At 41.0% G+C, this 12984-nt stretch overlaps 1 protein-coding gene across 1 annotated transcript in view; it reads right to left on the reverse strand.

Moving 5' to 3' along the window:
- Positions 1-6462: 6462 nt before the first annotated feature.
- Positions 6463-12984, reverse strand: part of Ppm1h (protein phosphatase, Mg2+/Mn2+ dependent 1H) — a 270376-nt gene continuing 263854 nt past the window's right edge. The window contains exon 10 of the mRNA XM_047548361.1: positions 6463-11765. Coding sequence (XP_047404317.1) covers positions 11618-11765 — 148 coding nt within the window. The 3' untranslated portion in view covers positions 6463-11617. The remainder of the gene's footprint in view (positions 11766-12984) is intronic.

Raw genomic sequence — 12984 nt, forward strand, 5'->3', positions numbered from 1 at the left:
ATCTTACCACTCTTCTTATAGCTGAGCTCAGAGGCAAAGGTCAAGCAGATGATCAAAAAAATGCCCTGTTAGTATGTGAAATGGTCAGCTTATTTCAGGTCAACTGAGCCCATAAAGAGAGATGTCAAGAGCTCTATTATTGGTATCACTGCAGCAAATGGCTCTCCATCCTGACACTTCAGGTTTTGTAATAAACAGTGCAGCTGGGCACCCTGGTAAAAGATTTATGTGTGCCATTGCTTTTATTACAGGTCAATGCTCAAGAATGTAGGATATGTTTTAAGCATACTTGTGGTTCAAGAGGATTTGCACATAATTTTGTTCAGCCTCCAGACCCTGGATATCTATCCTTCTTAACTATTAGTTGGCATATATAGAGAGCTAAGGCTTACCTATTCCTTCCTTTTTACTGAAAAACTCATAGAAAATTCAGATACTATAATTATTATACCTGGGGTTGAATGTCATTCATTCTATTTGGGCAAAGGCCTTATAATTGAGTGTGGTTCTCAACTACTGACATGTCCCTTCATAGCAAGTGGCAAGGAGCTGCTGGCATAGAACATTAGGCAAATGGGTCAAGACTAGCTGGATGAGATGGTGCATACCTGTAATCCCAGTGACTGGGGAGGCTGAGGCAGGAGGATCCCAAGTTCAAAGTCAGCCTCAGCAACTTAGCAAGGCCCTATGCAACTTAATGAGGCCCTGTCTCAAAATAAAAGAATAAAATGGGTTGGGGATGTGGCTCAGTGGTTAAGCACCCCTGGTTCAATTCCCAATACAAAAAAAAATAAAAATAAAAGAGTCAAGATGCACATGGTGCACTGCACATCTGTAGGCCTAGCTATCAGGAAGACTGAGGCAGGAGGATTCAAGTTGGAGGCCAGCCCAAGCAACTTAGACTCTCCAAATTAAAAAAAAAAAAAAAAAGGGCTGGCAATGTAACTTAGTGGTAGGGTACCCTGGGTTCGATTCTTAGGTCCACAGGGGAGAGGGAGAACAAGAAATGGGTGAATCTCAGTAAGAACAGGGAGCTTTAAGGCCTTTTTACTTTATAGTCTCTGTACCCTTTTCCCCAGCTCTGTGGTAGCTTTGACCACCAACAGCCTCAGAGCCACAGTACTTCTGAGAACTAACAGACTAGCAGACTGGAAGGGCAGAATAGATTTGTACCTTTTGCAATTCTAGAGAATTGTCACTATTTGACCTCTCTGAGAGCTCCTGGAAAAGGCCTCATTCTCAGGGCTTGCCGTGACCTGCTCTGTGTCCACAACTGTATCTGCAGGGAATTTGTTGAAAATAATCACAAACAATTGTTTAACAGCATAGTTGGTAATATCAGTTGAGGCTAACAGGAGGCTGATCAAAAGACTGAAAAAAGGAAAAACTCGTGACTGAGATGTCCACAGGGTGCTTTGAAAAGCACCAAGATATTATTGAGGATCTAGAAGTCTTCGAAAATGTGCAGGGCAGTGTATGCTCCCAGGAAAGACCTAGAAAGGCCTTAATCTTTCGTCTCTGATTATAAAGTTCTGTAAAAGAAGGAAGTAAAAACTCAACCAGAGTTGTAAATTGCTTACTAGAGCACTGGCTGTATGCCCCAGATCTGATGAAAACTACACACTCAAGAAGTTCGATGAACTCTGTATAGGATAAATGAGGGACCCATACCCAGACACAACCATAGCCAACCTTTGAAAGCAATAAGAGTGACTCATCACATTCAGATGACTCTCAATAAGATTAACAAATAACTTCCCATCAGAATCATGGAGGCCAGAAGGTGAGAGAATGACAGATCTAAAGTGCTGACTGAAAAAAAAAAAAAATCTGTCAACCAGGAATTCTATATCTAAAGCAAAAGTCTCTTTTTTAAAATGAAAGAGAAGCTAAGACAGTCCCAGATAAAAAATGGAAAGAATATGTCCCTAGTAGAGCTGTTTTACAAGAAATACGAAAAGGGTCCAGAGTTGAAAGAACACTAGACAGTCACTTGAATCCAAATGAAGAAATAAAGAATTCCATTAAAAGCAAATGCATAGGAAATATAAAAGACAATATAAATGTATTTTTGTAATTCCTTTTTTTCTTGCATGTAATGTAAAAGACAACTTCATAAAATAATAATTATTCAACTGTTGATGGGCTTATATTTGCATGACAAATAATAACATGAAATGAGAAGGAAGAGAATGGAAGCTTATACTGAACCATAGTTTTTTTTTAATAATACTATTGAAATTATTTCTATTAATCCAAATTAGATTGTTTTAAAGATAAGATGTTAATTGTATTTTCCAAGGCAACCACTAAGAAAATGCCTCACAAATAAAGAAACAATTGAGAACTAAAATTATGTATTAGAAATTATTTTACATACAGGCAGACAGTAATGGAAGAATAAAAGAACAAAAAGAAAACAAATAGCAAAACAGGACAGTGCAGAGGTGCTCTACCACTGAGTTACATCCATAGCCCCAAATAAGTCCTATCTTACCAGTAATTACATTAAATGTATATGGACAAAACATTCTAATCAAAAGGCAGAGATTGGAAGAATGAATCAAAAAACAATTCAATTATAGTTTCTCTGTAAGACATGCTTTAGAATAAAAAATACAGATAGGATAGAAGTGAGAGGATGGGGAAAGTTGTACTATGAAAAAAGTAACCAACTTAGAGCAAGAGTGGCTATACAAATATGTGACAGAGAAGCCTTTAGACAAAAAAATTACTGGAAGCAAAGAAGGACACTTTATTGAGGTAATGAGATCAATGAATGAGGAAAACAATTATAAACTCATATGTGTCTAACAACTGAGCCTGAGCCCCAAGTTACATAAAGCACATTCTTACAGGATAGAAGAGATTAAAAAGACAATGCAACCAAAACAGTCGGTGCCTTTCATACTCCCTTTCAATCATGGATAGAACAAGTAGGTAGAAGATTAGCAAGGAAATAGGAAAGCTGTAATATGATAAACTAACTAAAATCTAACAAAAATCTGTAGAACGTTCCATTCAACAAAAGTAGAACACACATCTTCTCAGGAGCATGTGGAACATTCTTCAGGATAGACCATGTTAAGCCATAAGACAAATCTCAATACATGTAAAAGGATGGAAAGTACACAAAATATGTTCTCTGGTTACAATAAGGTTACCTTCTGGCCTGTAAAAGATAATTGTTTTTACTTGAGAAGGGGATAAAAGAATCCAGATCTCAAGTGCCCAGCACAGGGCATAACACATAGTAGGGACAAATTACACGTATATTTTTCTTTGCCTCATGGCTACAGTTTGGCAAACGAGGAATTAACTTAGTCCTTGCATATTAGAAAAAGAATTAACCATTTAGAATTGGTGGTGGATTATATTACTGATGCTGTGTTAGTACTGAGGAAACAGCATCAGAACCATGATGCAGCTACCTCTGGTAGCTGGATGGAGAGGACCGTCTAGGAAAGAAACCAGCAAATATATAAGTTGTCCTGTTTATGGCTCAGTAAGTCACTAGTGTTCATTAATATGTGTGACTTTCTTCATTTATTTCCCACCAGAGAAGCAAGATGAGGTTACACTTTAAGGAGTCAATTCTTTTGGTAAAGGTCTAAAGCTTGACTTGATACTGCCTTAGAAAAGTTCAGTTGGTCTACGGCTGCTTTTATGTAACAATAGCTGAGTTAAGTAGTTGTGATAGGGTCCAAATGGTCTACAAAGCCTAAAATATTTACTGCTGGGCCAAAGTTTGCTGACCCATAACCTAATAACTAAATAATTCTTGGGTGGCCCTGGCAGATGATATTACAGGAAAGACACTGAAAACATGTAGTCATCCTATTTTTCCCAAGTTTGCATAACTTTCTTTAACATGGTCAATCTTGATTCATCTATAAACCCATCCAGCACTCCCCTTTAACTGCTCTGAAACAATTCCAAGACATACATGATGAATATTTCACCCATAAATATGAGTCTCTTTGCATTGTATTTGAAGGCATGTAATACCAAATGATAGTACTTATCTGTTTTGTAAGTATGAGAACTATATTGCAGTTAATTTTTCTTTAAGTTCTACTTTGCAAATAGTAGATTGGCCAAATGTTTTCTGACTGTATTTAAGGATTATAAGAATGGGCAATTTCATTTCCTAACCTAGAATAATGACAGTAGAGATTTTACAGTTCTCCAGAAATTTCTCCCAACTCTTTTTCTCACTAACCAAATTCAATAGGCTAACACAGAATCACTGAGACCGCTGCTGGCAGGATCTACAATTCTTTTGTTTTAATAAGAGATATGAGGTTACTGTGTATACTCCTCCCAGAAGGATATGGGGTGACTTGCTTTGGGACATTTTGCTGTTGGGATTTCACTTTTCTCCCACTCTCATGTCAACTACTGTCCCTTTCCCACTCCACAAACAGTGCCTTCTGAATGAGCTCATCCACTCTTCATAGATTTGCAGATTTTCCATCTTCTTTTAACCTTGAAAAAGAAGATGGAAAAAAAAAAAAAAGCTCAGATGTATATCCCCCCTTTAGGGAAGTGTACTCCCGAGGGTCTGCATTCAGATCTTCCAAAGTCCAGTCCCAGGTCCCCGTGGTCCAGCAAACTGATTAGATTTTGTCCCTGGAAGACTATCGAGGTACATTCTGTCCCTCGCCTTGTGCTTGGTCACACTCTGAATCTCTCGTGGGCGGCCTAATTGGAATCAATGAATCAAGGCAGGTTAGCTGGCTGAAAAGTCTTGTCAGAACTGAAAGACAAGATACTGAAAAGTAGAGAGACAGTGGAGCCAGCAGCAGCCCTTTCCAGGCTCTAATAATAGAAAAAGCAATTAAAAAGGCAGATGAATGGCTAGGATATATAATTCGTTCTTTGGCCTGTCCTTCAGTTTGAAGAAATGGCAACAAATTTGAAGTATTTTGTAGGTACGGATTTTTAAATGATGACTTTTTTTTTTTTAAATAATGAGATTCAAAAAAATATATACTCACATATGATTTTAAAATTGTCTTGTTTTCCCTAACACTCTCAAGCAACACAATCTCAGTAACCAAAAAAAAAAAAAAAATCCACTTGACCATTCCAAGAGTGATCAATGGTACAACATAGGAAGGTCTTCTCATAAGCAAGGAGTTAAGGACTTTTGTTTTCTCCTTCTGGGCTCAGAGTCCCACAGTGGTCATCATTTCCCTGGCTTACCACTGATCAATGCAAGTGGCATGAAGAAATATAGGCAACTGGAAGCAGTGGTGTATGCCTGTAATCCCAGTGACTCGGGAGGCTGAGGCAGGAGGACTGCGAGTTCAAAGACAGCCTAAGCAACTTAGTGAGACCCTGTCTCAAAATAAAAGACAAAATGGACTGGGGAATGTGGTTAAGTGCCTCTGGGTTCAATCTCAGGTTGATAAAAAAAAAAGTAAGTTAAAGGCATACATGCATGCATGTAGGGAATTCTTGCCGAAGGATCAGTATGGTATCTGCATTTCAGCTATAAATTGGTTCCCCTGTCACTCTACTAGGTTCCATATGGAGGATTACTTTCCAAGTCACAGGTGTATTTTCTCAAAGTCATTTCAAGTTTTTATTTTACCCTAAGCCTCCCAGAGCCAAGTTCTCTCTATATCTTATTCCAGTTGCCTTTTTTTTTTTTTTTTTTTTTCTCCTAATGATGCTTGGGATGGAACTCAGGGCCTTGCACATGCTAGTCAAGTGCTCTACCTCTGAGTTATCCCCTAGCCTTCCAGTTATCTATGGATACTTAATGAATTATCCAAAACGTGGAGGCTTCAAACAAAAACCATTTTATATGCCCCTGGTTCTGTGGGTCAGAAGTCTGGGCAGGGCTCAGTGGGGATGGCTCTTCTCTACTCTATGGTGTCTGTGGCCTCCATGGAAAGTGCAGGACAGCCCAGAGCTGCTGGGCCTACCTTTTTTTTATCTGTAGTGACTCAGTTGGGGCTTGAGGGACTGAAGGCCTAACTCCTAATGCCTGGGCATCTGCTTCTCTCCCACATGGCCTTTTATCACTCAATAATCTGTCTGTCACTTACAGGATGATGGCTTCCAAGAGTGAAAGTGGGTGTTATGAACCCTCTAACCCTCTCTGGCTGAATCTCTCAGAATCTCAGTTTGGTGGTCCATTAATCAAGGTGAGTCTCAAGCCAGACCAAAGTCAAGGGGAGGGGAAACAGACCCCATTTCTTCCTGGGAAGGGGAATATCTGCATCCAGACATATAGGTATTGTTGGCAGGTAAATTAGCATTTCTCTCAAAAGCTAACCAGGTAAATGCAAGAGGGCTCATAGAAAATGCCAGAAGACTCCTCTATTTTCCACAGAGATATCCCAATCTTCAGAAATTTAATCCAAGGAATTGACCCTTTCCAATATTTTCTACTATTAACTGTGACCTGAAAATATGAAATATTTTCCAGGAATAATACATAACTTTTATTTATTGTTACAATTATTCTGTTAGTTATTGTTATGATTTCTTAGTGTTCCTACTTTATAAATTAAACTTTATTATATGTATGTATGTAAAGAAAACAATATAGTATATATAGGATTATATATATACACTAGGGGGTTCTAGAAAGTAGCTCCCATGGGTAATGGGGGATGATTGTACTTTGATCATCTTTTAACATTTTGTTGATACTTTCTAGATTGCTTTTAACTTCCTAAATTCTAGAATTAAGCAGAATTAGCATTTTTGGATGCTATACCTAACCTGCTAAGGTACCTTTTCTGTATAAGATGGTACATTTTACCAATCCTTTCTGTTTAAAATGTTTAAGTGATTAAGGATTGTCTTGATTCTTACGGTCTTCAGCAAGATTAGGCACTAGCCCTCTTGCTTAAGAATACCTCTTGGGAGTCATTCTTTCCTCTGAATGCTTTGTGTGTTTACACATGCTTATCCACGGTAGTTCCCCAGAGGCCTAGTTGAAATGTGCCAGTCCTTGCTGCTGCTCCTGTGAAGGCCTAGTGTTGGCAGCCTCCCCTTTTGCTTTTGACTCTGTGCTCACAGTTGATAATTTCACATTAATTCATTAATTTCATGCCATTCCAATACCCAGTATGAAGACATTTCACAGTGAATTAAAAGATACAAAAAAAGTTTTGCTAAAGATGTTCTATATACATATATATAGAATATTTTATTTTAAAACGTCATTGAGCATATACATTTCTTTAGCTTCTTCCAGGGGACATTGCACCTAAGTTTCAAAACACACAAAATAGATCCCCTTTGCTAAACAGTTTTCATTTTGGGGTTACAAAAGTCAATGTTTCACAATCACAAAGCATCAAGGTACATGGTTCTGAAACCATTTCCAGGCAGATTCCTCTTAATTCACTGTACATAGGGTAGTTCTGGAAACCCACCATGACATATTCCTGACAAATGATCCTCACCAGGGCCTCCCTGGGTCTCCAGAGAAACAAAGAAAACTGGAGGCAAAACAAGTGAAAGAGTAACCTCAGGACTCCCCAAAACAAACACAAAATACTCATATGAGATGGGAAGAGTGGAGGACAGAAGGTTCCCCTTCTTTAAGTACATCACAGTAGAAAACAACAGCACGTTTACAGCCTTACTCGGTCACATCTACCTGGTCGCTACACGGACAAAACTTCATCTAAGACGCAGAGGAAAAATGAAAGCTATTTACACAGATAACATTGTGGATCAGAAAGAGCAGCACTCCCTAGACTGGCACTCAAGTCTCACAAAGAGCCATGGTGCTCACACAAGAGGCAAGTCGGGCTGCCCGTGTAGTGTCCTTTGAAAACCCCAGTGTACACACATAAGCCACGTCACCACACGGAACCAAAACTTGCTCAGAGAGGTGGGTGAGGTGCGCAGGCTATACTTCTCTGCACTTGTGAGTCCTCAAAAATCTGAGTTCCTAACATAAAATTCTCTCCCGTGGTCAGAAGCTTTTACTATTCTCTTAGATCCGGCATCTTTTAAGGTCAGGACGGTTGTTCTTTGCATAGGCGATGAATGGCATTGCTTTTGCCAACTGTTCCAGAAGCACTAACTTACTGGAATTAGAGTCTCACCAAAGCTTAACATATTCCCTCTGAAAACCATGGAACTGCTGCATCACTTAAGGAAAGGTTAGGCCCTCAAACTGGTGTCAACAAAACCACCGACCCCTTGTGGCCTTATAAATACAGCTGATTGGCAGGTGAGGGAGGAGGTGAGGAAAGGGGATGATAACAAGAGGAAAATAAGAATTTTAAAGACGTGGGAGTCTTTTCCGAGTTGTTTCTACCTAGTGCTCTTGGTAAACTGAAAACCCTGCTCAGATGGCCAAGATCTGGGGCTGAATCTGGCCCCTGAACTCTCATTTTCGCCCACCAATATCTACCTATGCCTCAAATTCCTCCCAAGAAGTAAGGGAATACACACAGAGAAGTGTAAGTGTGGGCACATTGACTTCACTCAGCCCCATGTAGGCAAGTTGCTAGGAAATTAAAAAATTAGACACTCCAAATTCTCCAAAGTGGAACACTGTGGAAAATACTAGAAGTCCCACTTCTTAGGTTTTGTCTTAATAGACAGCTGAGTACTCAGCCTAGCCAGATTTCCCCCTCTCCCACCCACCTCAAGAACAGGTGTGCAGGATCACATTGGACCACCCTCCACCTCCCTGATTCCAGCGGTAGGTGTCACAAAGTCCAAGCTTTGGTAGTTGTCTGGCAGAGGATGGATGGACTGTGAGTTCACACTCTTCAAGAAAGGGTGTCACCAAACAGTCCAAAGAGCAGGGGCCAGCCCAGCAAAGAGATTTAGAGCTGAAAGAGACTTTCATTAAAGGAAGTAGCCACACAACTCCCAAGACAACCATTAAGACTTGACTAGGAAATCAAATGCTTTTCATTACACAAGACTTCCTCTGAGGCTATTAGGGCAAGCAGATTTGGCTTTAAGTCAGATACACAAGATTTCAGAACCACATATAAATATGTTCTGCAGAATTCTGAGTGTGTTGTCTTTTGACCTTTCCAGGAATGCTCCAAGGTCCAAACCATTATGTAGACACAGTTACTGTTCTGGGATGGGGTGATTTGGGGCCTGAGTGGAAAATAAGGCCAAAACAGAGTAAGCTCAATTCACACAGCAATAACAGTGCTGGTAGATCTGCTATGGGCATTAACAAATCACTGTTTCCACTTTTGATTTATTCACCTCATTTGTAGTCTTCCACCTATCCCCCAAACACAAACATAGCTTTAGCTGGCTACTAAGATCTTCCTAAGGAGACTTATGGGAAGAATTCCTAGATACCTTTTTAACCAAAACCAGCAGGACTAAATGCTCAAGATTTTAGATAATTTGAATGAGGGGTTTCCAGAGTTATTCCTGAGACTGGCCTTGGCAGTAAATGAATTAGTGAATTGAGTGGACAAGTTGCCATGATATCTACACCCAAATTCTGACTCCAGTGGCTTAAGACTAGAGAAGCTCAAGGTAGGGCCCAGAGAGAGGTCCAGAAAAGGAAATAAGAAAGTTTAAAAAAAAAGAAAAAAGACAACAGGAACACAGGAATGATCCCAAAGGACATGGCTCAGGGTCCTCCATGCAGGACTTTCTCAAGTTTCTATTTTGTGTGTAACTTTGAGCATTGGGGCAGGAGTGGAAAGTGGACCACACTGCTATAGGATGCTGGAAAGTTTCCCCATAGCATTATATTGTTTCAGTGAAGCAAATTGTTTACCACAAACCTCTCCCCACAGAGACGTTCAGGGTACCGAAGGCAGAGGAAACACACTGTCGGATGGAGATGGCTCCCATCTCCATGGGAGCAGTGCCCAGCTCTCCTCAGGCAACAGGGTGGCAGACACCTAGGGGGCAAATTCCCATAGTACTTCACCTGCCAGGCAGGGCATGGATTCCATACTATGGAACAAATTTATTTCTGAGTAGCAAGACTCCAAGCCTTTCCTAAGAAAGTATCTACAATTCTAGAAATTGGGGTGAATTACTACCCAGGACGAAAAGTTCCTATCCTCTCCTCTGGGGAAGGAATTCACACAAACATGAGAACTGGAACTGGCTCTCCAGCAGTTTGGGGAAGTCACACCCATGACCTTCTTTATTCGATTGGAAGAGTATTTGAATTACATGAAGTTGTCAAAATGGCACCGACACCTCTTCTGCAGGAAGAGGACTAGGTAATTAGAGGTCTTCCTACCAGGTCCCCAGGTGTAGGGCAGCAGTCTGTCTAAAAGACAGGAGTGATTTGTAACATCTACTTTGCCATTCCTCCTGGCAGAGAAGTGGCAGGTGTTTATGGGGTCCGGTGCGTGTGTGCTGCTGTGCTTGTGAGGTGTGCACAGAGGTGGATCCACAGTGGGAAGAGGGGTCTCGGTTCTTAGGTAGCTATGACATGGTGCTCTGGAGAAGGGACTGGGAGGTCAGCATGAGAGTGACTAGCCTACCCAATCTGAATTCACTTTTATTAAAGTACAATCCTGAGTGGGCCCTGCACAAAACAGCAGAAAGAACTGCTGCTTGACAGAACTCTGATATTTACACTATTTGGAGGGAGCTGAAGGACAGTCACAGCTCATGAAACCTGAACTCAGAGCTGTCCTCAAGTGAGGTACGTGAACTGAATGGTATTAGAACTTTCTAAACTGCTCCATTAAACACTGCAGGTGGAAGGGGGCCAAACATTCCAGACATGAAAATCTAGACTCAAGCAGCCACACAAGAGGGACGCTGAAGATAACAGAGGAACTGTTGGTCCAACGGAACACCCACATTTTCAAGAAAACACTGATTTGGTGAAAAAACGCAACTTGTTATACAAGAAAGATGTTGGTCTGTCATGCAGGGCACCGTTCCAGATGGCTGCCTGGGTGGTGTGGACCACGGGATATGAGGACAACCCAGCCTAGGCTGGACTTTGACACAAAAATTCCTCAGCAAGGAGTTGGAAAGTCCCAGTCCTGTTCTACTGAAGGGAAACAAACAAGATTCAAGGAATGTCAAAAAGAAAGAAAGAAATATCCCTGCCTCGCCCCACTAATACCACAAAAGAAAGAAAAAGGTGGAGGGGGGAGGTAAGGAAGGAGAGAAAGAGAGGGAGGGAAAGGCAGAATCCCTGAAATTAATCTTGAGCTTTCTAAAGGTGGACGATTTCGCTTTCTGAGGTGTGATCCCGGATTTTCCAATGCAGCACTTCTAACCCGTAGAGAAGTTGGCAGCTTGACAGGCGGAGGAGTCTTCTGCCAGTTACACCTGAAAATGGCTGCCCCAGCTACTCTAGATCAAATAAATATGATGTAGGTGCCCCACATAGGCAACAGCCACTTAGGAGGCCTATTTTAAAAACCAACAGAAATATAACGCTCAGTAGGAGGCTTTGTCTTCCCCAATCGTGTGGAGTCCAGACCTGTTACTAAGGAAATGGAAACCTAGGGGTCATTTTGAAGTGTAGCCAGAGGCCTCTTGGCAGCAAACTCCCCACCTGGGCAGGGAAGAGATTGCATCACCTGGAACTCAGCTGGGGCACTTCCCAGTTCCGCCCTGCCCAGAGGTATCCCAGTTTTCTTCCCTTCCATCCTCCCGATCCCCTGGGTCATTTTCATGACAGTTTGTTTCCATGTATTAAAGGAATGACATATACAGAAATGTCATCTCCTGAGCCCAGTCGGTCGTTCGATATCCGCCATCCTCTGTCCTTCAGGACACCCCGGGCACGCATCACCAGGTCCTGAGCTGCCAGTGTGTACCTGTGCAGGGAGAGGCGGGAAAGGACAGTCAGTACAGCATCAGGCAGAAGCCGGGGCCGCTAGGCCAGGCGAGAGGCGAGGCTGCGAAGGAGGAGGCATCACTACCGTTGAACGGTTTTCAAATACCTTTAAATTCAAAGGAAGCTGAGGTCGTCTTTTCCCCAGATGTGGGATACCTGATGTGAGATTATTTTTTAGGTGGTAGCTGAACAAGGCATTAACTACATCTCCTAAATTACTCTACTGCTCGGTTATTTTATTTTTATTTCTGGTGCTGAGGATTGAACTCAGGACCTACCACTGAGTTACAATCCCACCTCCTCTTTTGACATTGCTTATTACACTGAGAAGCGCCTCAGTCTGTTGCTAGTGTATCTTAAAGCTCAGAGCTTTCCATGGCAAACACCATCTAGCTAAAGAAGTGGAGAAAACAACTTCTGTTTTCAACATGTTTATTTTTAGGGCTATATTCCTTTTGTGACAAAGGATAGCTATTTTCCATTTATGGTAGGGGTAAATCTCCTTTTAAAATAAAATTTAGCTGGGCATGGTGGTGCATGCCTGTAATCCCAGCAACTCAGGAGGCTGAGGCAGGAGGATCACAAGTTTGAGGCCAGCCTAATAAACTGAGCAAGGACCTAAGCAACTTAGTGAGACCCTATCTCAAAATAAAAAATAAAAGGGCCTGGGGATGTAGCTCAGTGGTTAAGCGCCCCAGATTCAATCCCTGGTACCAAAATAAATGAATAAATAAGTAAAATCAAATAAGTTTTTAAAAATTGAGTTGATTTAAAAAATATTAATAATAGTACATGTATCATAGCAAAAATGTCAAGCTTTTTCTTTTTTTTTCTTTTTGGTGAATGACAGATAAACCTTGGTGGGTGAGCTGCTCCACTCATCCTTATTAGTTGCACAATTTCTAGATCAATGTAAGAACAGCAAGGGATCCTTCAAGAATTTGAAAATAAGGTTGCCTCATTGAGATTTAAACTATAAACTGAAGAAAAAAAGAGAGAATGATACTGTAAGCAGATGCAAAGTGTTAACATGTAGATGAAGTCTAACACAGGAGGTGATGTGGGTAGTGTGGGCCGTGATTAGCCTTGAGGCATAAAAAAAATATTACAAAATACTGGCAGGTGTCTATACAAATTCAGATCAAGGCAGAGAGAATTTTAGTTGACAAACTTCAAAGAAATTAAGTTCCACTGGCAGG

The sequence above is a fragment of the Sciurus carolinensis genome, chromosome 4 (genome assembly GCF_902686445.1).
Source record: "Sciurus carolinensis chromosome 4, mSciCar1.2, whole genome shotgun sequence".
NCBI classification, from domain to species: domain Eukaryota; kingdom Metazoa; phylum Chordata; class Mammalia; order Rodentia; family Sciuridae; genus Sciurus; species Sciurus carolinensis.